This window comes from Streptopelia decaocto (genome assembly GCF_964273445.1).
Source record: "Streptopelia decaocto genome assembly, chromosome: 2".
NCBI lineage: Eukaryota > Metazoa > Chordata > Aves > Columbiformes > Columbidae > Streptopelia > Streptopelia decaocto.
The window spans coordinates 54461735-54487490 of record NC_138655.1 but is presented as its reverse complement, the minus strand read 5'-3'; the positions used below and the strand labels follow the sequence as shown (position 1 = coordinate 54487490).

Sequence of the window (25756 nt, the reverse complement as noted above, 5' to 3'; positions counted from 1 at the left end):
AACTTCTGAGAAGGGCAGGTTTGGTTATCAAGAAGTTCCATTCAAAATTAGTAAGGCTGTCACAATGTACACACAGAGCCTGTCATAGAATATCACCTCTACCTAAAATTGGATAAGAAATTATCGTTGTATTAAATTACATAAAATCTTTGATAATTAGAAAGCAGATAACTTGTAGAGTTGTACAAAAATGATCATATATTATTAAACAAATTCAACAGCATTTTACATGAAACAGCTTAAGTGTTTAGTATATTGTCCTCTTCAATTTAAGATATTGAATTGTAGCTGTTATAAAGGCTAGTAATATGTAAGCTGACTCTGCCAGAAAGCACTCTACTTCATGCACAGAAATAAAGTTTATTTAAGCTGTAAACTGGCACAGTAAAGTGATATATCCAGCCACATCTAAAAACAATACAAATACACATCAAAAAAGTACACAAACTGGCCAAAGGAATCCAAACTCCTTAAAATGTGTAAAATACAGCATTAACTTAAAAAAACATTTGGATTATATGCTTTCAGTGGGATGCTGTTTTTTCACAACTGCTTCATCACCTTTGAAATTCCAAGCACTTGAAACATACAGAACACTTCAAGACATCTTTACCAAAACAAACTTAGGCAGGGTAGTTTTCTTTCAACACACAATAAAGTCAGGTTGGGCAGGCAAAGAAAAATCATTTGCTCTATTTGACAATTTGAGCCCTAATGAATGAGAAAGGAGTTAAAAGTCAGGAGACAAATTTTGAGAACAAGTTAACTGACTTTTATGATAGACCTGACAGAAACAGAGTAAGATCTCCATCCATTCTGCCAGAATTAGAAGTAACAACAGAATAAACAAAAATAAATTAATGTAGCCCCATATCATCTACATTCATATGATGCAAGAAAGAATTCTGTACTTGGGACAAAATTTGTTTTTCTTTCCCATTATTTGACATAGTAATCACAGAACAGTTGAGGTTTGAAGGGACTTCTGGAGGTCACCTGGGCCAAACCACCTGCTCAAGCAGGGCCACCCAGAGGAAGCTGCCCAGGACCATGTCTCAATGGCTTCTGAATATCTCCAAGGATGGAGACTCCATAACCTTCATGGGCAACCTGTGCTCAGTCATCCTCACAGTAAAAAATGTGTTTTCTGATGCTCAGAGGGCAACTCTTGTGCTTCAGGTTGTGCCCACTGCCTCTGGCACTGGCACCAGGCACCACTGAAAAAAGCCTGGCTCTGTCCTCCTTGCACTTTCCCTTTGGGTATTTACAGATAGTGGTAAGATCCCCCTGAGCCTTCTCCAGGCTGAACAGTCCCAGTTCTCTCAGCCTTTCCTCACAGGAGAGATGTTCCAGTCCATCATATTTGTGGCCCTTCATCAGACTCGCTCCAGTATGTTCCTGCCTCTCTTGTAGTGGGGAGCCCAGAACTGGACCCAGTGCTTCACCTGTGGCCTCACGAATACTGAGCAGAGGGGAAGTATCAACTCCCTCGACCTGCTGCCAGCACTCCTCCTAATGCAGCCCAGGATAGCACTGGCCACCTATGCTGCAAGCGCACATTGCTGATTCATGGACAACTTGGAATCCACCAGGACTTTCAGGGCGTTTTCTGCAAAGTTACTCTCCAGTTGTTCAGACCCCAGCTTGTACTGGTGCCCGGGGTTGTTCCTCCTCAGGTACAGGACTTTGCAGTTTTCCTTGTTGAACTTCACAAGGTTCCTGTCAGCCTGCTCTCCACCTGCCAGTTCCCTCAGCACTTGTGGGTAAATTCCATCACGGCCCATGGACTTCTGTATGTCCAGTTTACTTAAGTATTCCCTGACCTTATCATCTTCCACCAAAGGTAATAAAGGACAGATGTCTAAAAATGAAAGACGGTGTTCTGCAGCAAGTCAAAACTACCTTGACTGTCCGATAAGAAAACATCTTAAAATGTATCAAAGTGCATCAAAAGTGCAACAAAACACTTACTGCTACAAAAGGTATTTTATAGCACTTTCTGAACACGGCATAAGTACAGCAGCTGACACAAAGAATATGAATGTTTTTGATTTCCATAAATTAGTTTTAAGAAATTAATAACCATGGCTCTCATGTAGATATCCATATATTAGAGCAATAACCTAATGAAATTTAACAAGGGAAAGTGTAGAGTCCTGCATCTGGGCAGGAACAACCCCAGGTTCCAGTACAGGTTGGGAGATTACATATTAGAGAGCAGTGTAGGGGAAAGGGACCTGGGGGTCCTGGTGGACAACAGGATGACCATGAGCCAGCACTGTGCCCTTGTGGCCAGAAAGGCCAATGGCATCCTGGCGTGTATTAGAAGGGGGGTGGTTAGTAGGCCGAGAGAGGTTCTCCTTCCCCTCTACTCCGCCCTGGTGAGACCACATCTGGAATATTGTGTCCAGTTCTGGGCCCCTCAGTTCCAGAAGGACAGGGAACTGCTGGAGAGGGTCCAGCGTAGGGCAACGAAGATGATTAAGGGAGTGGAGCACCTCCCTTATGAAGAAAGGCTGAGGGAGCTGGGTCTCTTTAGTTTGGAGGAGACTAAGGGGGGACCTTATTAATGTTTATAAATATATAAAGGGTGAGTGCCATGAGGATGGAGCCAGGCTCTTCTCGGTGGCAAACAATGACAGGACAAGGGGTAATGGGATCAAGCTGGAACACAAGAGGTTCCACTTAAATTTGAGAAGAAACTTCTTCTCAGTAAGGGTGACAGAGCACTGGAACAGGCTGCCCAGGGAAGTTGTGGAGTCTCCTTCTCTGGAGACATTCAAAACCTGCCTGGACATGTTTCTGTGCGACCTCACCTAGGTGTTCCTGCTCCAGCAGGGGGATTGGACTAGATGATCTTTTGAGGTCCCTTCCAATCCCAAACATACTGTGATACTGTGATATTCAGACCTCTGTGAAAACAATCTGAAGAGAATCCATAACATGCATTGCCAATGAACATATTTTTTTCCTCTTGAAGTACCAAAACCATGACCATTCAAATACCTTCTTCAAATGGAGGAAAAATTCTGACTCTAACAAATCACCTATGTTAAAATTATTCATGGTCTATGAAGCATAACAGCTTAGCTTTCATGGATTGACACTTCAACACTATAGGTCTGAATGATCAGGAATAATCAGCGGATGAAGGTGCAAGATTAATAATACCTACAAATAACCATGGCTCTCATGTAGATATCCATATATTAGAGCAATAATAATCTTTCACTTCTTATTCTGTCTTGGCACTTGAGAAATAGTTATTAGTTTTGTCATCAACCTGCATGTAAATGTCAAAACGCAAAAAAGGCTTTATAAGCAAGCTTCACACCTCAATGTCCTCAGCTCCTGAAGGCTGATTCTAGGCTAGCACTGTTTATCATGGATAGCATCAGATTTTATCTGAGCTTCCCACAATGACAGGTTGTCGGCATCCATTGTGCTGCTGATGTATCGGTCAAAGATTTTCCTTCTTAAAAATGCTGAGATAATGCCCATTTTTTAATCCTAAGAGTTCATCTTCCTCTGTTCAAGGGGCAAACAGAGCCTATTGTGGCTACACATCTTACTAGAGGTGCTCGTGCAGATGCTAGCATGCATGCTTTACTGGGGGCTGGTGTGAGAGAAATGGGAACTGATATATTTTGCTTGCCATTCTCACAGAGAAAAGACAGGAATGCAATACAGTGGCACTTCAAAGCAGGAAAAAAAAATCTTACATTTTCTTTCTGGATTAAAATTTCATATTCACCCCAACTCATTACTATGTTAGTGGCCAAAAGAACACAGTAAAATGCAATAAGCATCCATATCAAGGGTAAAGTATAGCCACAGATCACTACCACGAATTCTGGTAAAGAGAACATTATCTACTTTATATATTAGATAAAATACAGACTAAAAGGAGATTTTCCTGCATTTAATGCTAAATATGGACAAGGTTTCTTTAGTCTCAACACTAAAGTTGTCGGTACAACTTTACAATTTTACAACAAACGGTACAACATTGAATAATTTCACTCAAAGACATTAATGCTTGTATTTAGCTTAAGCTTTAAAATCTGGCTGTCTGAGTCCATTCAGTCATATATGTCTATTGGTAGCTCACAACTGTACTAGGATAGAGTCTTAAGAATCTAATGATAAAGTGTTATTCATTCCAAAGGGCTCTCACCATTGAAATAACAAGAACAGTAAAAATGTTGGTAAGAAATATTGGTAACACTTCTAAACATGAACATTTAAATCAGCAAATTATGCCAAAAGTCCTGAAACAACTGAGTAATACAGACAAGCAATCTTCCAATACAAATTCAATATTAAATTTTAGTTCATTAAGGGCTATGTTACAAATCCCTTCTGCTAGAGCAACTATTCTCTCTACTTGCATGAGGTAGGATAATTAATGAATTTGATAATTAGAGAGGCTCTTGGATTTCAAAGAATACTAGCAGATTTGAACAACAGAACTAAATAAACAAGGAACATTTTTTCTTTTAAACTTGCTTCATATTTTAACCTGCTATAGCTTACAAAAGGTTTCAGTGATGCTGTTTAAAATATTCAAATATTCAGCAGCTTAAAATGCACCCTCAAATATGAAATTTACTATTGGATGCACCTTTCTGATCTGAATTGCAACATACAAGATACTCTTCAAACTCTATAGCAGTAATCAGAATACTTGTAATTGTCTCAGATGGCAGCTGTAGTAGCACATAGAAAATCGGTCTTTCCACAGACCTCACCAAAAGCTGCTACCTAGCACTTCTCCTGATGTGCTCCAAGAACTGGGTATCAGAGGGCAGACTCCAACATTAAACAGAACACCAGAGCTCCTGTGGCTTTCAGGAGTTTCCTTACAAGTGGTATCTCAATGGTGTAACAAAGTAACTTTAGAAATAAACCCATTTCACATTTTGCCCAGTGTGGACAAAAGCCCAGAAAGTTATTTTTAAAAAAAACAGTTTCAGGTGTTTGACTGTTATGTGTTGTCCAATCTCAGCACATAACATAGAGCCTGGTCTAAACACGTTTATGTATCAGATATTAAAACTTCCCACAGACAGGTCTAGCTAATACTGGACTACCTCCCAAACACATGAACAACTTGCTTCAGTTTCAGGGTAACCCTTCAATCTCCAGAAGCACAGGTCTCCAACTCCCAAACTTCCAAAAGCCAAGTACAACATATCCTACAGTCACTCAGGAAAAGAAACATCCACTTTAAATAAAAATTGCATCCAGCTCAAACTCCATTCCCTCACTATCTTCACATCAAAGTACTGAGGCAAGCTAATGCTTTCCAGGACCAGTCAGTTCACTTCTATAGAATCAGCTGAAGTTTCACCTTGAGCTGTGACATGGAAAATGTCTAGTAGATGCCTAGTAGACATCCAAATCAAAAACAAAACAGTTTTTATCTTAATTGGGTCTACTAGACTCAGTGGCCATATTAACATGATAGTGTTAACATGCTAAATATGTTAAATCAACATCATACTCCTATGAATTATAATCACTAAGTTTACTTTATACATGGACTGGTTACTTCTATGCATATGATTTTTTTTTTATTTATTAACATCTCTTCTTACAAAGAAAAAATATTAAACACTCATCTCAGCCAAGGCATTCTAATGTCTTACAAAGTAACATAAAATACCAGCTTCTAGTTAAACTACATAATAAGGTACCACCACTGTCCTACCAAACTTCCAGGAAAACTGTAACCTCATGACCTAGGAGAAGCCTTCAAAGTCCATGTGAAACAAACCATTTTGTAAGATGGTATCTGATGAATTTAAAACTCTCTTGCCCACATCACTTTGAGAAAGTTGTTTCAGACTGACATGGTTCAGAGTTGAAATCCAACTAGTTTCTCATGATCTAAATACATTCACAGCCACTTGATGCCAATTCATTTTTGCACCAATCCTACCCTTTAGCCTACATAGCTTTTCCCTAGTGCTTACCTCTTCTGACATATTTATAGATAGCAATCAGATCCCCTTTCAATCTTCATTTTGCTAAGATAAACAAGCCAAACTATTCTACTTCACTTATGTTAATCATTTTTTCTCTGCACCATTCCCATTTGGGTTCATTTTCCCTGACTAGGTGTTGCCAGGGATGTGTTCAGATAAAGCTTCATCAATGCCATAAACCTTGACATTAACACTTCCCTCACTACAAAACTACAGTCTCGTATTTTCCCCATTTCACGACTCATCACGCTTGCAATAAATCTGTGATTAAGTGCTACCCAGTTTTACTCCTTCTTCATCACTTTCAAATAAAATGAGACAACAGCAGTTTTATTATTAGCACATATCAAATGTACTTTTTTTTTTTTTTTGCATTCAACACATCTCCTAACTTCGCATTACTAATGAGCTCTACCAGCACAGTCCCACCAATATTAAGGTCATTAATGAAGATACTAAACCAAGTTCAAACACGACACAGATCCATCCTTTAGAAATGTGCTTTTGTCAAGAAAGTTTGGACCAGATGGCCCATGAGATCCCTTCCAACATGGTATTCTATGATTAAGTTTCAAATATCCCAACAGCTGTGCTGCATTTTATTTTATTTTATTTTATAGTTTGTCCCTTCTCCACTTTTGCTTTTCCACTAAGCTCTTTCACCTGTAACCTATTATTTTAGCATATACCTTTGTATCAAATAGTCAATATTCAGGTCACAGAATAGACCCTCCTGGAATATATGACAAAATGTGTGGAAGAGGTGATCAGGGAGGTGATCAGGGACAGTGAACATGGTTCCACCAAGGGCAAATTATGCCCAAGTAATCTAGTGGCCTTCTACGACAGAGTGACTGCATCAGTAGACAAGGGAAGAGCTATGGATGTCAACAATCTGGACTTCCGTGATGAAGGCAGTAAGACACTGTGACAGGCTGCCCAGAGAAGTTGTGGATGAACCCTCCCTGTGAGTGCTCAAGGCCATGCTGGATGGGGCTTTGAGACACCTGCTCTAGTGGAAGGTGCCCCTGCCAATGGCAGGGGAGTTGGATTAGATGATCTTTAAGGTCTGTTCCAACCCAAACCGTCCTATGATTCTGTGAAATACTGTAATGACATCCAGTAAATCCAGTGGCAAGATCAGATTTTATATGGGGAATGCACACAGAAGAGATGAAAAGTACAGATAGAGAAGCAGGTCTCAGATCAGAATGGCACATTCTACCTGGAACACTCATGCTGCCTTTTATTCCACATTCCATTTATCTCCATGTCTTTAATTATTTTTTCCTTTAAGGCTTTGCTTATTATCGAGGTCAGACCTCTTCAAGCATTGAAGTGTCAAATTAAGAATTACCCTAAGTGAGACCACATTTTGAGAAACACAAGAGTGGAAAACTCTAAGGTGACTACCTTTTTAAAATTCAGGTAATTATTTTTCTTTTCTTCCTTATTCATGTTATTAAAAACCGAACATCTGATGTCCTACACCAACATAATATTTAGCAAATTGTCTTAATTCTCAAGACCTTGTTCATATAGAGAAATAAAATGAAAATATTTATTTTAATTTACATAATCATGTATTTCTAAGTACTTTCAAACCATAAAATGAAATATGACATCTACATTGCGAAACAATTCACAATGCAATGAAATAACTGTATACAATACATACACCAAAAAAACAAAAAAAAAAGAGCAAGAGAAACTAAAGAGGCCAGGATCACTATGCACTGGATAAAGTCTTACTACCTTTAGGAACATAAAGTTACCAAAATTCTAACTTGCATTTCTGAATTTTTATTTTCAACAATACCACATCAGAAATTGTAGAGTCATTTTGCTGAGGGTTTGTTTGTTTGCTTGGGTTTTTTTTAATAAATTAGTTTATACACAGTTATCTGGCTCATCTGACAATACAAGCCTTGTAATTCAACAACTTTCACACTGGAAAATGTAATACTCATCTAATTAGTCAGTGATTTTTTTTTCCACTTTACACACAGCAAGTTTTCTCCAGCAGACTTTTCCAAGATGAATTTATGGCTTGTAAGCTGAGTGTGTAATAATCCTTTAATGACTGATGGTCACAAACATCTGGTTAACAAACATCTCCCAAAGACAAAGTTGGTCAAAAGTAAAATATTTACAAACCACAGTCAAGCCAAAACAGGAACAATTTATAATACCACAATGGACAGTCAGTGCACTGAATACTCAGATCTATTAACTGATGCATAAAACAGCTACTCTTGTTCATGGTAAGTTTCTACTTTTCAACTTGGCCTTGAATAATGGTACAGTGTTCATGTATAATACAGTATTTTTTACAGTATTAACAACAATGTATCGCAGTGATGAGAACGCTTGCTTAGGCTATCAACAAGCAGCATGAGTAGGCATTTTAGACTAATTACAATGTAAAAGTGAAGCTTTTATACCAGTGACTACACCAGAAGTATAAGACAGTGAGGTTTGGATAGTGTTTCCCTGTTTAGTGAAGATGCAATATTAAGTAAAACAGTCCTACAAATTGCTAGTAAAGGACAAAACTTCCAAATTTTCACTGCTGTATACCTCTATCATCACAGGAAAAATCTACTTCCACTGTTGAATCTTAAAACAAGGGGCAAACAAGATCTGCCAAAATATAATCTAACACCTACAATATGTCTGACTTCACAAAACAATACAACATCAGTACAACTCCTTTTTATTAGTCAGTTTTAAATGCAGTCTAGCACTGTGGTAGAGATACATTTTTACATAATATCACCTCATAAGAGACACCTGGTAAAAAAAAAAAAAAATCTCCCTTTCTCTTCCTCAACATATTCCCAGCAATAATTTTATATTTTGATTTTCATTACTACTTATCAACAAACAAACAAACAAAATCACTATCACTAACAAATATTACATCTGAGCCAGGAAACAATGGATAGAAGTACAGATACATAGGAAGAGTAAACAATTCCAGGAATGGATTTAAAAAAAATATGTCAAAGACTACTTGGTGAGTACTGAGTCATTCTACGGGATGTTCAATCTTTGTCATTACCAATACTCAGCCAGTAAAAATATTAACTTCAGTGGAATCATTTCAAAGTATCAAAAAGCCACCACTGTGTTAGTAATCACTTACAACCATTTTTTCCCCTCTGCACTCCCACTGTTGAGTTTCAAAAACATTCCTGAATGAAGATACCAGTAAACTGACATCCCAATCACCTTTTTTTTTAACTCATCGTAGAAAGCTAGGACATCATATATTTGCTGGTGCTTTGAACAGAGCGAAAACAGGTGTAAAATGTGACATAATCAAGACACATACAAGTAAGGCATCAAGATCACATTTGAGGACATCAAATTCTGCCTGGACTAAAAAATAACATGGGCCAATTCTGGCAACAGACCTTGAAGGCAGGGATGGATTTAACGTTGAGCTATTTTTACCTTTAAATTCCACCTTCTCCATTTGCAGCAACACATAGCCTGTGGCTTTCAATGTTACCAACAGCAGTGTAATCATCACGAAATAATTTACAGTAATATTTTTGTATTATTTAAAATGCATTGAAATCTGCATTTCAGAATGAGCTGTAACACTTGAGTGAAGTGGTCTCTGCCTCACCTGGAAAGAGTCATTTGAACATATACCAGCTGATAGCAGATTCATACACTAACAATCCTAAATTATTAATTGGATTAATAAACAGAAATTACACATCAACTCTTATATTGACCCCTCATCAAAGGGAAAATTTATTGTATACAGTCATGCTGAAAAGTTTATTTTAGTCTGCTTACTTGCTGACTTATTTCTAGCCTTGAGGGAATAAAAAAGGAAAAGTGTGTCTCATTATTTTGAGACTTTAACAAAGGTAAGATAACTGGATTTCACACACTTTTAAGCAAGAACTTCAATAAAGCACATCAATTTGGAATATACAGACATTTTTATAACATTTGACCATTGCTAGTCAGACACCTCTGATTCACATGAAACTGAAATTCTGAGCACTGTCTACTAATCTTCCAAGGCTCATCAAATCAACTGGTGTTGATTTTCAATTAGGTGTTGCAGAAGCATGTCTTCAGGCTGATTTAAAGATTTGGCGAAGTTTTTTTTAAAAAGAACCATCATCCAAGACCAGCTTAAACACATGTTACTTAAAACTGCAAGACTGCTTCTTTGACTTAAGGAAGACCTAGTTCCCATAACAACACGAGAAATCTTTGAACTGCTATTTAACTACACAACTGTTAAAAAAAAAAAAACAAAACTCACAAGGAACCAATTCCAGAATACCATAATCTTCACTAAACTAGACGTACAAATAATTATTACATGCACAAGTCACATGAAAATACCCCAATAAGCAGCAGCAGATGTTCCACCTTCCAAATTAGTCGCTTTTAAGTGTCTCATGTTTCAGTTCTTTGTACCCAGTCCTAAACAATTCCAAACTACTTCAGATTTGAGAAGCTAAACAAAATATATTAGATTAAAATACAGAAGCAAGCTAACCTACAGGAGTAATATGGATACAAGAACCATAAGTCAAATTCTCAATATTCCACATTGAGTTCTCTGAAAGTTGTATTATATAGTGTATATCAGCTGCCTTACATTTGTATGACACTCTGAAATGTACTTATTTGTTTTGTGATCTTCCTTAAGGATTCCTGATGACTCCACAACCCAAAGAAACCTAGTTATCATGGAAGCAGAGGGAATTTAACCATGATTCCAAAATGCTATTAATGACCAAAATTTATAGGTGCTATAAGTGCTATAAGTGCTATAAAGACAGGATTCTAATCTGTCAGTCACCAAGAGAAATACGTAATGTGTTAACCATCATGGGACATGCTCTTTAGACCTCCCCCTAAATTGTGTGGAATAAAATTCAGAATAAATGTATTATAGAGCTTATTTTTGCTGATTGAATAAAACAGATCGGGGCGAAAAGGAAAAAAAAAAAAACACAAAACAAACCACACCACAACCAAGGAGAATTTTCATCAGGCAATGATGAATTTGATGATGAATTTAACACTTTACCAACAACTCCTTAAGATAAGTCCTGTATACTTTTTAACTTAAATCATTGTTTGCACAGGAGCACATTAACACATTTCACTCTTACCCTAAAGGTCAGCAAGTTCATTACAAGTTCCTGAGGCAAGAAAACCAACAAAACTGTTTGTTTAGTTCAGGTGTTTAGACTTAACCTGTATCTCTGTTACATACACATCTACAGTATCAGGTAAATAGTAATAATGGATAAATGTCCTAATAAAATAACTTTGCATGACCAGCTACACTGGTTTAAAATAATATTTTTTTAAACAAAGTTGTATAATTTTCCTACACTAAGTTACACTTATTCTGAGTCACACATTCTCTTACTAACAGATTACTTTTTAAAACATTACACTCTGAATTCCCTTCTGCCAATAATGTACTCTTCAAGGCAGCACTTTAGAGGTGAATTACTGTCTGTGGTCCACCAACCTTTTTAAACACCTCAGAATAATAAGCAGTTAGAAAATATTTATTGGGAATGCACTCAATGCTCTCTCAACAGATAGCTCTTTCTATAGTATGGAGTATACTTCCATGGAGTATTAAGACTGCAGTCTCATTATGCTTCAGATTTTGTTTTTGCTTAGTCTGCTCTACATAAATTTTCCTAATATAGGCATTAGCCTGAAACCAACATTTATGCCTAAAGAATACACATTTCATGCTCTAAGTACATAAATACACAGCACAATAAAGATCACTGATTGACAATGGCTTCATCCAGACAGAATTTCTAATCTAGTATTTATTCCATATTCCATATTCCCTGTATCAACACTTTGTTTTGTATCACATAAATATGCCTTACTTCCAGCTTGAAGACAGCTCAACATTTGAAAGCCTTGAATTAGACACAGTAGCCTTTTCTTAAAAAAAAGGCATTTTCCACCAACCTGTTCTTGCAATTAGAATGCAGTGTATTGAAATCTGAGTGCAGCCAGACCTAGCAGCATTTTAAAAACACAAAACAGAAGGGAAAAAGATAAATTCCCACTATGGTTTTGACTCTGTCTATGAATGTGCTATTTAAAAATTTAAAAATTGAAACTATCAATAATTTGTGTGATCAGACAGATTTGGGGTTTTAATTGATTTGATGGATCAATAAAACAAGTATAGTTTGTTAAAAAACTCTTTGACAAACAAGCGTTATTTCTAAAAGCCAGACCAGCCAAAGGTATTTTGGGGGAATAAAGTGTTCTTCTCTAATATAAACATTAATTTTACTTGCCCATTTAAAGACTTTTACAACACCATAAATTCCACTGTGTCCCTCTACAGCAATGAAAAATTGGTCTACTGAAAATGGAAAATAAAACAGAAACATTTATAGGATTAGGCAAGAACATGTGCTGACACTAGTCACAAAATTTAAAATGTAACTTCAGATAATATTAACAGCTGTAAAAAAAAAAAATCTAACATTGTTGATTCTAAATCTGAAATGTTCTGAGATTTTGCTGAATGCCCCTTATGAGTATGAATTATAATCACAGGATACTACTAAAAACTACTTATTCGATCATGCTTTTCTTTATGCCCCTACCTTTCGAGCATCACTCATCTTTGGAAGACCCTGCCTTTTCACGACTAATTTATTAAGAGAGAAAAAACACCACAAGATAACAGCACTAACTGGGACCTATTTTGACAGAAGCATGTCATGCCAGTCACAGTCACGCAGTCAGCATGCAACACCCAATAAAGCGGAAACTTCCAAAACGCACACATTCCTTTCCGTCATTCCCAAGAGAGGAGCGAGCTGCCTGTTTACGTCCCTAGAACCTGTCTGAAACATAAAAACTTGAGGGAAAAGGTGGCGAGTCATTCGCCAGGCCAGGCTGCATCGAGAAAGGGTGCAAGCGCCTGCACATCGCTGACTCGCACAGGGTGATGGTGCAAAACCGCACCGGCCCCCGCGGGGACAGCGGCTGGGACCGGGCTCTGACAAGTGCCCACGGCCGGCGCTGCAGGGCGGTGGAAAAGGCCAGACCCGAGGGCAGAGTTCTGAAAGCGGGTCTTCCCTCCCCGCACGGCGGCAAGGCTTCAATCGCCCACTTCGGGGCCTCTCCTATCCGCTGCTGGCAGAAGACCGCACAGAGAGGGACCAGCGGCCACAAAAATGACAGGAGAGCGACTCTCCCCCGTCGGGACGGCTCCCGTCCTTTCCCTGGGCCCCGCTGCTCCAGGGCCGGGCCTCCCGAGGGGAGCGGTGACACGGTAGCGGCTGCGCCGGCACACAAGGGGACACGGCGAGGGGGGAGGGGGCGGACTGGCCTCTCGGCGAGGGCCGGAGCGGGGCGGCCGGCCGCCGAGCGCCGCGCCCGGCAGAGCGGGCGGCGGACGGGCACCAGCCGTGGGCCGGACCGCGGCACTGCCAGGGCCGCGGACACGCTCTCGAGTCCCCACGGGATCCCAAGATGGCGGCGGCCGAGCCCGTACACCGGCTCGGCGGCGCCCCCCCACTCCTCGACGGACCCGGGCGGGCAGGGCCCCGCACCGCGGCCCGGGGGAGGAGGGGAACCGCGGCGCCTGGAGGCAGCCCAGCGCCGAGGCGAAGCGGAACACACCGCCGGGCTGGGCCGTCCCGCTGCCCCCCCACCTGTCCCCCGCGCCCGGCTCCCCCTCACCTTTGAATTTGAGGTCGGTGGGCGGATCGAGCACCAGGATCTGCTCGTGCTTCGCCAGAGCCCCGGCGGCCGCCATCTCGCTCGCTCGCTCCGGCGGGAGGAGGAGTGGGGGGAGGGAGGAGGAGCGGGAGGAGGAGGGGCGGGAGCGGGAGGCCGGGCGGCGGCGGCGCCGCTCCCTCGCGGTGGGCGGGCGGGCGCGCAGCGGCTCCGCGCGCGGCTGCGGGTGCTGCTGGCGGGGCGCGCGGGCCGAGGGCGCGCGCTGCCGTCTCCAGTACCCCCGTTCGCCGCCCTCCCCGCGCCACTGGCTCGAGGCCCGGCCGGCAACGCCACCCTTCCACGGGCACGGGGGCGGCAGTGGCGGCGGCGGCCCTCCCTGCGCGCATGCGCCGGCGCACAGCTCGCGCCCAGCGGCTGCCCGCCTCCCGCGTCGCCGGTTGGAGCGAGGCCCAGCGGCCCGGCCCTCGCAGGCACCCCCCGCTGGAGCCGCCGGAGGGGAGCGGGAAGAAGGGACACCCCTGAAACACACACACAGAGCTCAGGCAGCAGGCGTGCGCCGAGGATCAGCGGGAGAGTGAGGGAGCCACTGGCTCGGCGCTTTGGGCCGTTGCAACGCCGCTGGGGTCGGGCGCGGGGTGTGCTGGGAGTTGTAGTCTTGGTGGGACACTGAGGGGGCGCAGGCAGCCGGGGTGGGTTCTCTCTCCGTGAGGCTGTCGGAAAGGGTGGTCCTCTCGGCCCAGGAGTGGCTTAGCCGACCCTTCCCCTGAGGCTGGAGAAGAGAGGGCGAGCCTGGGTGCCTCATAGAAGGAGTTGAGAGAGGGGCACGGAAGGACAAACTGGGTAAACACTCCCAAACTCTCCATGGCTGCTGAGGGCCCCGGTTTGTGCCTGGGCTGCTCACAGGTGAGGCTTGAGGCGCTGGAGCCAGCTTCTAGCTGCTGAGGTACTCGCATCAGGAGTGCTGCGGCCCAGCCTAAAGGCAGCTCTGCCAGGCAGCACCTGAGCACCAAGGTGGGTGGGCCCAGCTCTCAAACAGGCCTGAAAAACAGTCAAAAATTCTCTTTGAGTAGAAAAGTTGTTCTTAGGTGAAGGCTTAGGAGTATTAATAGGGAGTCAGTATTGAGAGAGACTGAGCTCTTGCAAAACCTGAATGAGAAATAAGAGCCATTATTTATTAGTACACAGGAACACGGAGTATTTGCCATCCTTCTCACTTGCACTTTTTGTCAGACACAGTGTTTTCATGGTGGGCCTTACCATTAATACTACACTTTCAAGCAGATGGTGCATCTTGGGATATTTGAATACACCAGTGACAAGCAAGAAAAAACAAATAGCTGTATCCACCTGAACCTTCGTGATTCCTGTGTCTTAAATCTACAACTGAAGAACATGTCTTAAGGTATTTAATTAAGTTTATATTCATACAAGGTTGGAGTGCAGGTGATGGAATTAAAGTCAGAAGGATTAATACATCTGATTTTCCTTTCTTGCAATCTGGTGTAGGTATGCTAAGAACAAGTATAGGATCATAATAACCCATTTGAAAAATATATCCTGATAGTAAATAAATTGAAATTTCTTAAATGCTTTACCTTCAAAATCAGCTCACCATCATAAGACTTGTGATTCACATAATTTCTTTGGCGAATACCTCTGCATGAGCCCCAACCACAAAGGAAGGGGTTTGATGCCATTCTGCAGGTGAGACCCTCTGATTAAGGCTCTGTCTTGACTCCAGCAGAGCCTTCACCCTCTATTTCAGCTGCCTGTCTGTCCTCCAGGGCTGCAACTGTCACACCTGCCTATGTTAGAACTTCTTTCCTTGCTTCTTTTGCCAACAGCAAATACCCATGTGACTTTTAATACTCTCACTGACTGAAGAAGAAATAAGTGAGAAGTGCTGTAGAAAAGTACTTCAGAGCAGTTTTACCTGATTGGAATTGGCTTCAATAGGTGGCAATATATGTGGCATATATGTAAAAATGTCGCTAGAGCTCTGCATCTTTGGCTGCAGTTTTCCTGCTACAGACTTATTTTATGATGCACATAAAACAGCACCTTAAATTACATCCTTTATTTGCAGTGTAATATTTAAAGTTATCGTCTGGTGTTCTGCTGGGCTTTGTTAGCAAAACCACTGTTCTGCTTTGTTTATACGTTTGTACCTTTGGGATGTGGAAGATAAACTGGAAGACAGAGGGCTTTTTTTCTGTCCTGGTATTTTTTTTCTTCTTTTGTTAACATAGACATTCAGTTTACTTTAGTCATTCTCTGTTTCTGTTCAAGAATCCACCAGAGATTAAGCCACAGTGTACGTTTCTTAGAAATGGTAATTCAGCTCCAGAATTACCTGGTCATTATGTACCAGAAGAACTTCTGGGTCTCAGCTTGCAAATAATCAAGACATGGGGAACTGTTGCAAAATTCTAAATGCCACAAAAGGTTCTGTCTTTTCTCCTTTTAGTGGGCTTAAAAAATAACAAGAGTACAAATTCAAACTAAGCTTCCTCTATGCAGATTTAGAAGACAGAAATACCTCTGTTTTCTAATTCTTTTGTACATCTCTCACATGGGAAAATCTGAGGAGAACCAGAACTTAAGATCTTTCCTTAGTATGACAGCATTTTTGTATGCATGGCTTTCAGTGCAAACTCATTAGACATGCCTGCGTAATAGATAACACCTGACGTCAGGGGATATGTGCAGGTTGAGGGAGGACTGGGTTAATCCTTATCACCGGCATATGGAGAGGCAGTGAATGAACACAGGGCACAGCCTCAAGTACGCTGTGGCTCTCAGAGGGAGCATCACAGCATCGCTGAGGCTGGAGGGGACTCCAATGGAGCTATAGTTCAGTTTCCAGCTCAAAGTAGGGTCAAAGCTGAATTCAGGCCAGGTCACTCAGGGCTTTGTCCTGTGGGGTCATTAAAACCTCTGAGGACAGAGATTTCATAGCCTCCCAGGGCAGCCCAGCTCAGGGCTTGCCTGTCCAGCTTCAATCTACTCGTTTTGTGTTATAGCAATGGCAAAGTTAGTATTACATTAAAAAATACATAAATATTGAGTGTGTGGATTAATAGTAATTGTGTATGAACATGTGTTGTTAGCGTAGTTGTTGCTGATGACTGAACACATTGAGAACCTTAATAATGCATTAATCTGTTTTGTTGTGTTTAGTATCATTTCTGATCTAATGCTTTTATTTCATCCAGACGGATGTAATTTTTTTATATTAAACAACACCTGTGCTGTTGATCAGCAATATCTGGCAACCTTCCCCAACATCTGCTCTATTTAATTTTAACACTTCATTGCATAGTTCAGGAATGAAATCTTGGATCTATTGCAGTTAATAGAGCTCCTGTCACTGATTTTGATGAGATCGTGGTGCCATTCCAGAAGCGTCTTTAGTATATTAATCACTGCTTGCCAAAGGATAACATTTGCTTAATCTGAGGTCAACACTTGTGCTGTGTGTTCGCAGATCTTATTTTTTTTCACACTGTGAATATCTCAGTTTGGAGATGATGTTTTTCAAAACTGTTTGCTATTAAATATTAAATAAGCTCTCTCTATACCTGAGAAGTAGCAGGGTAGATTCAGTTTTGTAACAGTGTTTTCCATTGTTTATTACACAAGTAGTTTATTCAGTCCCACCAGTTCGGAACTTGAAAATGTCTTGCAATAAAACAATATCACAACATTTCTTGTGATTTCTTGGCATTATTAAGGCTGCCAGGAAAAGCAACCAAGTGTCACATTACTTGTTGTGTTAACGGGAAAATTCTAGATCTCACTCAGTGAAGTATCTCATGCATCCTGCACTGCTAAGTCAGTGAATATTGCAAAATGCAAAGTTATAAAGGTAAGAGTATGTTTTAGTTTCTCTTTAAGGAAATACCTGGCCTGCAGCTTCTTTTCTGAACTACAAAACTCTTCATACAGCAGGCTCTAGTCATCATTTACTTGACTGATAATGACTTCCATGTATAATTTTAGGCCCACTTGTATTGTACATCAAAGGTAAAATTGCAGTTCACTCTATTATTGATGATTTTTAGCATTATTCAAATGTTGCCACAGAGTGGAACAGTACATCTTAAAGTTTGTTCAACTAGAGTGTATTTCTTTACCTAGTGACATTATTATAAAAACATAGAATGCGTGTTGAATATTCAAGTAGAGAGAAGCCAATAACACATAATGACATTCTCATAAATAGCTATAGCTTAGAATTTGATGTACTTTCCATATTTTGGACCCGATTCTGTTCTGCGGAACACAAAAGTTCCCTAGATCATTAACTTACGGAGGAACAAGACAAAAATTGTATCTTGTCTTTGTGATTTAAGGTGGCATTTAAAGGACTGAATGATTCCTGAGCCAATTTCAAGTGTGCTAAAAGCCATTAGTACTTTGATAAAGAAAAAAGTTATTAAGGAAATGGAATTTTGAATACTGTTTTCAGGAATTGGTTCTTACAATTCATGTATTATACATTCATGAGGGATGTAATGAGAAAATTCAATACACAAAATATAGTGTGTGTGTGTGTGTGTTGGTTCTCGTTTGCTGGTGTTGCATTTCTAAAAATGCACAGACACTTAGTAGCCGAAAATGAAATACGCATAGGTGCGTATACAAACATAAGTATGTAGTTGAAACTCAGCTCCGGAAGAGAAAAACTATCTTAAAAAATAGTCTCAACCTGAGAAGTAATTCTGCAGAAGCAACGTGATGGTGCCCTGTGGTCATTGCATCACTTTTCCAATCTGATATTCTTAAAAACAACATAGTGATCTTTCTCAATGTTGGTTTGGAGAACTTATCCAGCAACTGGTATTCAAATTTCACCTTAATTTGTTCTCTTAATACACATAGCAGCTCTGCAATGCTAATTCTGCCCTCAGCATCTCCTGAGCAGTCCCAGGAAGCCCTCAAATTATATTTTCACATTATGCTTTGGTTCAGTTCTAATGGGTCACAAGGTAAATAAAAGCAAATAATGTCACATGGATGTGTGAAAGACAAGCACTGTACAGAGATGATGCATGAGACATGAAGTGCTTTGCCTCTACTAAGCGCTGATCGAGACGTACACTGAAGTGCCGTGTCCAGTTTTGGGCATGAACCTTCAGGAAAGATGTGGGATAATTGAAGGGGTTCCAGGAAACAAGTAGACTGAAACATGGAACAGATTGAAGAACTGAGGTTGTTTAGCCTAAGGAAGACAAGATTGATTCATGTGTTCGGTAATAGTCTTCAAATACATTAAAAACTATAGCAAAGAGAAAGAAAATAGTCTGTTCTCGCTTAATTTGGACAGGGAAGGAAGTAATGGGCATAGACCGGAGCAGGAACTGATTTAGAGCAGATATGAAGAACTTTTTAAGAATAAGGATAATTAAAGAAAAAGATTGCCTGGAAGCGCAATCCATGGAGTCCCAGTCACTGCCCTTTAAGAACAGGTTAGACATCTGTTGGGAGATATAAATTTAGCTCATCCTGCCTTGAGATGTGACCTCTGCAGTCTTTTCCAGCCCTATGAGTCTATCATTGTGTAAATTCCAGCATGCTCGAAGATTAAACTGATCATCCGCAGTGGAAATGTCCATTCCCCACAGGCTGAGCTAAAGTCCATTAAACTCAGGGAGATTTTTTCCAGTGACTTTAATAAGCATTGGATCAGGCCCTAATTGAGTGTGTAATTTGGAGCTGTGAATGGAATTTGGTCCATAATTCTGTTAATGGTATTTGCGAATGAGAAGAATCCAACTCCTTTTCCCAGGATACATTAGTTTGCAATGGTTACAAGAGAAAGTAAACACACGCTGAAGAAGCAGTGCTAGATTTTTCTTACAAAATTGAGTAGAATTGACTGAAGACAAACACAAGGAGGAGATCTCTGGGGAAAAATTAGCAACTTTTCTCAAGAACATTTTAGACAGCTATTTTTTTCATCAATTAAGTAGGGCCAGACAGAAAGAGACAGCAAAAACTACGTTAACAACACTCTAAAAATAAATACGTATCATGAACATTAGAATGAAATGTTTGTCTCTGCTGAAAGATCAAATTAACTAAGAGTCTGAAAATGGACAGAGCAAATGCAATTCAAACCGTCAGTGGATTCAATCAGTTGCGTAGTGACTGATGAGGAAAGATCCATTCCCCTGTAGTCTGTTACGAAATAATATGAGGATCTTCCTCCACTCTGAATGATGAATTAAATCACAACCACTTATGCCAGCTACAGCTCTTTCTTTGCAATTGCACAGGTTTATGTGATCCAGAGGAACACTAACATGCAGAAAATTAAGAGTTTGCAGATTCACAAAAATCACAGCTCCCATGGGCACCCGCAGACGCTCTGCTCTGGTGGGTTGTGTGCATCTCCTGGAAAATTCTCTGTTACCCTTGTCTTGTGTCAGGAAACAAGCACATGCACAAAATGCTTCTCTAACAGATGCAGGAGGCTCAGGTTACTAATATGGAGCTAATACACACATGAAATCTCTTTGCTCTGATTAGTTCATTACCTCTAGGAGTAAAGACAGAAGGTTTCTAGAATCATCTCCCCACTCCATTTTGTTTGTTGCAGAGGTGTTCTGCTTCTGCACACAAGCTTGAACACTCTACCTGAGAGATTGTTTATGAAATATTTATTTACTTGGCATTCGGGAAAGAAAAAACAAAAAAATCTGCATAATATTATTGATGGAATCTTCGACTGCCAAATACTGAATTATTTATAGCTTAATTGTACAAATGATACGCATGTGAACCTGTTAGATTGCAATATGCAACTGATACACTGTGCAAAACCAGGGACATGCCTTTCAGACTTTTTTCTGGTACTTTGGTGGGTCACCTTAAAACAGGTACGAGCACTTTGCAGAGGCAAAGCTGGAACACCCAACAGCATTTCTGAAGTTGCAAAGGGTGAAAAGGCCTGCGGAAAGCCTCATATAGCAGAAGATGCTCTGCCCTGGATTACCTCATGTGGGACCTCTGCACTCCCAACCCATGTGCGCCCGTCGGCCAGTGATCTGTTGTGCTGTGCACAATTCCCTGTTGCTCCCCTTCCCTGTGAACAACCCTTCTACCCTTCAGCAGGTCCTACCTACACTGTGGGCACTGCAACCATGCGCTCTGCTCTCTACCTACAACTGTCAATATTCACCATTTTCCTCCCCCAGCACCAAAGGAAGGTTAGGAGACTGTCCCAAATCACCCACTGCTTTGTTCCTGTGCCTACCTACCTGTTGCAGATAAATACATAAATAGATGTTTTACTGTTAAATTCATAAAGTTAAACGCTTGTAAAAATAGTGTGAACATGCCTTTTAATATAGACTTTAACAGTGCAATCACTATTTTTAATTCCACAGGTTGCCTCACTTCACTTCTGTTTTTCAGAGGGAAACACGCCATAGTGCATTGAGACCCTTTTGCTCCCGCTCCATCACCCCAAAACTACTTCTGTCCTATTTTGCCGTTGGTTTTGTTTGTTTGTGTGCTTTTTCCGCTTCCTTCTCTCCTAATCCACTTTGTTCCTGCCCCTGTCTTCTGGCTGGCTAGCAGACAGACAGGGCAGCAAGCTTCTTCTCCTTTCACCTTCAAATGAGGCAGGTGTATTTTTTCTTCCTTTGTCCCTAGCATGAGAAAAACCAATTTAATAGACATTAGTAGCAATTTGATAGAATACAAGAGTCAGCCACTACAAACCTTGAATGTGGTGGGGTTTTTTTCCTGTGCCTGGCTATTCCTGGCATTTTTTTCCCTCCCCAAGTAAGGCAAATAATAGAAATTAAGAAAACGGGAATCTATAGTGGATCAGAGAGTAGCTTCTATTCATCCACCACTCTCCCTCCCTGGGCCAGAACCAGGGACTTCAGGGGGTCCCACCATACACAGACAGGGGACAGTATCTCTTCCACATTGAGGCTCCTCCTATTTTTAAATACTGTCTTAAGATCTGAAGCACCATGTTAAATACCCGTATGTCACTTTATTACTTTCATTTTTGCCTTCCCAGCAATTTTGGTGTCAATTGCAAAGTTATCAGCAAAGAGATGTGTTTTCTTCCAGATCACTGATAAAGACGTTGAACTGCATGAGCACCTTTGAAGCTGTTAAATAACCAATTGGGAGAGAGTAGAAATATACTGATCTAGCTGCTAATTGGTTCGCAAAGCATTTGATACAGGTAAAACTGATTTTGTATAGTACTGAGGCTTTTTTTACCAGATTGTCATGCAGTGCTACACCAAATGACTTACAGTAATCCATGTATATTAAATCAATACGAGTCACATCTCATTGCTTGAATGCATTGATAAACATTACATAAGTTACTACCTATGAATTAATTTCTGTTTGTTCTGTTTGTCTTTAGTAATACTTTGCCCAGGGTCTATGTAATGCTTGTAATTATCCAAACCCATCACATTTATTCTTTACAATATGCCTTGTTCACTTCTTATCAGTCATCTGAAATTTCCCCTGTGCACCAGTATTTGTTCAGAATGAATATGAATGACTCCAAGAGCTTCTCCATCAATTTTTGTCATACTCTTGGGAGCATTCAACCCTGAAGATTTAAATGTGTTTTGCTTTCATTGATGAACGTTCTCTCACACATACAGTGAAGGTACTTCATATCACTTCATTATTATAACAGAAGAAATCCAGCTTTTCGAAGTAGCTTGGTAAAATTGTGCTTTCTTATCCAGCAACTAGACCCAAGGTGAATTCATTTTCACTCACATCAAAGGCAAAAAAACAAATAATTGGCTTTTGCTCTTGTTAGCTATTCAGAAATAGCTGAGCTGGATTTTGGTTTATGCATCAGTAACAGAACTTCTAACCAAGTTAAAATACTGTTTGTTCAATCTCAGGGATGGCTAAGCTGAAAAGATCACTTTTTAGGAAATTTTCACATTCTAATTTGAGATTCAAAGCATGGCACGTAATCTTCAGCAAATTCTAGGAGGCTTGATCTGGATAGCTTTGAAGGACAACAAACCAAGGAACTGCATCATTATGTTTTTACTAAGTCACATTTTAAATCTGAGAATTAGGGTCTTGCTTTAAAAATGTCATGCATTTGGGAAAGCTTGTGTATTCCAGTGACATGACACGTGATATTTCTTCGCAATTATTTATAGTTACTGAAAAGTTAAATGACGTTTTAATCTTATGTTTCCTTAAGAAGAGAATGAACTGGATAGAGATTTCTGAACTACTCAGTTGGGCCAGTGACTCAATTTGAACACATTTCAGTAACAACTCATTATAAAAGACTGGACAGGATGGGAAGGCTTCTGGCCACATTAGGACTGACCCGAGTTCTGATTGCTTCAGGCTGGATAACATGGATGCAATCATTATTAAACACAAGCAGAAATAACTCGCTTGATGAGATGACCAGAACAACATCTATCAATTATCTGACTAGTTTCCTAGGAACTAGACAGTAGAGTTTACTCGAGATTAAACACTTTTGCACATTTTCAGTTTTCACCATCTTTGTTGCCTTCATGTGGGTTGAGTAGCTAATAAAACACAACACTTTCCTTCATTGTGCCATCATCAGATACCAGATGACATCATAAGGAAATACATTTGCAGTTGTCTCACAGGAAAACTTAAATATGCACAAAACCACCCAGGAAGCCTACTCTTGTATGAGGCAATAGAGCGGGCTGTTCTGATGGAAGTGATAAAATTGTCATGGAGGCCTGACAATGTGGTAATTCAACATATGCCAAAGCAACCTCAGGCCTCAAGGCCTCAAAGCCCTGACTCAAAATTGCTCTTATTCAGTGGCTTCCTAGAAGGATGGCAGTTGAAGAGAGGATGGATACATGAATTGGAAGCATTTACCCTTTTGACAGAAGAGTAACAATTTATACTCATAATCAGTCAAAATCTCACTCTCCATAGACCAGCTTCAATTACAAAAGTTACAGGGAAATTACAACTGTGACATTATAGTAGTAATTCTATTTAAAATTGCAGATGACTGCAAAAATTGATAGAGAATTTTTCCATCACCTCATCACACACCTTTTAAGACATGATTGTATATAAAATCAGATAGGCCCCCTAGCTTGAAACATGGCTTGCTTACACATGGTTTAGTGCCACAGTTAGGTTAGGTTATGGTTGGACTCGATGATCCTGAGGGTCTCTTCCAACTGAAATGGTTCTATGATTCTATATCCAGCATGATCTGAAGACACCAAAAGAAAATCACAAGTTCCTGAACTCTAATTTCCTGCCTCTGGCTGCCTAGCTTAAAATATACATTGGAATTATCTAACATCCAGGATTTTGTTATGGCTTTGAGCTCTCACTAAATGGAAGGAAAATTTCCAATGCTGATTGAAAATGGCAGGGATCACATCTTCCCTCAAATATCTGGGGGAATGGGGACCTGTCATGGGAATTCTGGCACCATTTCACAAAAAAAAAAAAAAAAAAGCAAGCTGTCTTTCTTCGAAAGCAAGCCTGTCTGAAGACAGCCTCAATAACTTCAGGCTCTCCTGCACTACCGGAGACATGAGTCGAGTCATCTTGCCAGACAGCTAAGTAACCACTTTCCTAGATCTTTGAAACCCGTAGCTCCCAGACATCCTCACCTCCCTGTCACTGATGTGATGTGAAACAGTCTTCTCAGACAGAGGCTCTCTTTCTAATCTGGGAGTTGCTTCAGGCCCTGTAATTTTTTAAACTGTGTGTATCATACAAGGAAGGGAGCAATTTTTCTGCCATGGTATGCATCTTTCACTGGTGTGTGATTCACAGTGAGATGAGGCAAGGTGTCTGAAAGACATGCCTGCTGACATTGATGACTCGACGACTCACGTCTTGTGGATTTTCTAAGTCATTAGTTTCCTCCTGGGTAAAATAAAATAAAATTCCCTCCATTTTATCTTTCAGTGATGGATGTTGTGTTATTGTAAAGCCTTTATACTCCCAGCAGCAAGTACTTAAGTACCTACTACATGCTGTGGTTGAATCTGTCAATGCAAATCTACTTGCATACATTTATCACCACCCCATCCTTTCTTCCATAGACTTCTCTGGAACACTTTGCCTTTTTTGTGCAGAACTACTCATTCCAAGACATCATTCATCCAGAATCAAGCTTCATGAAAAGCTAAACTAGGTAGGCAGGGTGGCTGCGTAAGTGCAGTGGAATGCGTTAGCCAAAGCCCTTTTTCCAGGGCTCCAACTCAGTAACCGGTGTGTCAAAGACCGCACAAACAGGTATCATCTTTTATTCAGTGTACTTTGTACTATGTAAATCCAGGCATACCCACAGGTAAAGATATGGTATCATTTTTTATAGGTGGAGTCTAGCCACCTGATGCACTCTTAATCTTGTATTTGTTTATGCTTATTTATTAGCTACGTCTCTCATGTAATGATGGTGTAAAGACAGCTGTACCATGTATATGCACCATTTGACAATTTATAATGTGATATCCTTTTCACCTCTAATCCCAATTTTCTATTTCAGACATCACTTTTGTTCCTTTTCTGTCACATTGATGGGGCTGTGACCCACCACAAAGAGTGTATTCAGGGTAGGACATGAGCATGTTGTCTGCACCTTCTTTTCAGTTCTGAAAATTATTTTCCCACTTCAGAATTTTGTAATCAACATGACATTATGGCTTTGTTGCCATTTCAAGAAACCTATTTCCTCTCCAGCAATTTCACCTCCTAAAACTATTTTAAAAAATTTTAAAAAGACTGTGGTGAATTTTTTTTTTTTTTTTAAATAGTGTTTCCTTTTCTGGTATCTCTTTCACAAGGAAACAAGTTTCTCTGTAGAAAACCCTTTCCTAGGTCATTACAAGTTCATATTTCCAGCATATCTCAAAAGTCTCCTTTGTACTCAAAACTACCAGGAAGCTGAGTCACCTCTCTTAGAAATGCCAGCTGCTAATGAGACTTCTGTCCCTCCTTACTGTGACCATGGGGAGAACCATTCCGGAGGAGCGCTGGTTCGGTGCCAGCAGGCGGTT

At 40.5% G+C, this 25756-nt stretch overlaps 1 protein-coding gene and 1 long non-coding RNA gene across 2 annotated transcripts in view; one reads left to right on the top strand and one right to left on the bottom strand.

The window, feature by feature from the left end:
• Nucleotides 1–13873, bottom strand: part of VAPA (VAMP associated protein A) — a 30573-nt gene extending 16700 nt beyond the window's left edge. Inside the window, exon 1 of the mRNA XM_082046007.1 lies at nucleotides 13716–13873. Within this exon, the coding sequence (XP_081902133.1) occupies nucleotides 13716–13791 (76 nt within the window). The 5' untranslated portion in view covers nucleotides 13792–13873. The remainder of the gene's footprint in view (nucleotides 1–13715) is intronic.
• Nucleotides 13874–14408: 535 nt separating this feature from the next.
• Nucleotides 14409–25300, top strand: LOC309436401. Its single transcript, XR_014183336.1, has 3 exons — nucleotides 14409–14615; nucleotides 14994–15114; nucleotides 25246–25300. It is a non-coding gene; the product is annotated as an uncharacterized lncRNA (long non-coding RNA).
• Nucleotides 25301–25756: the final 456 nt, after the last annotated feature.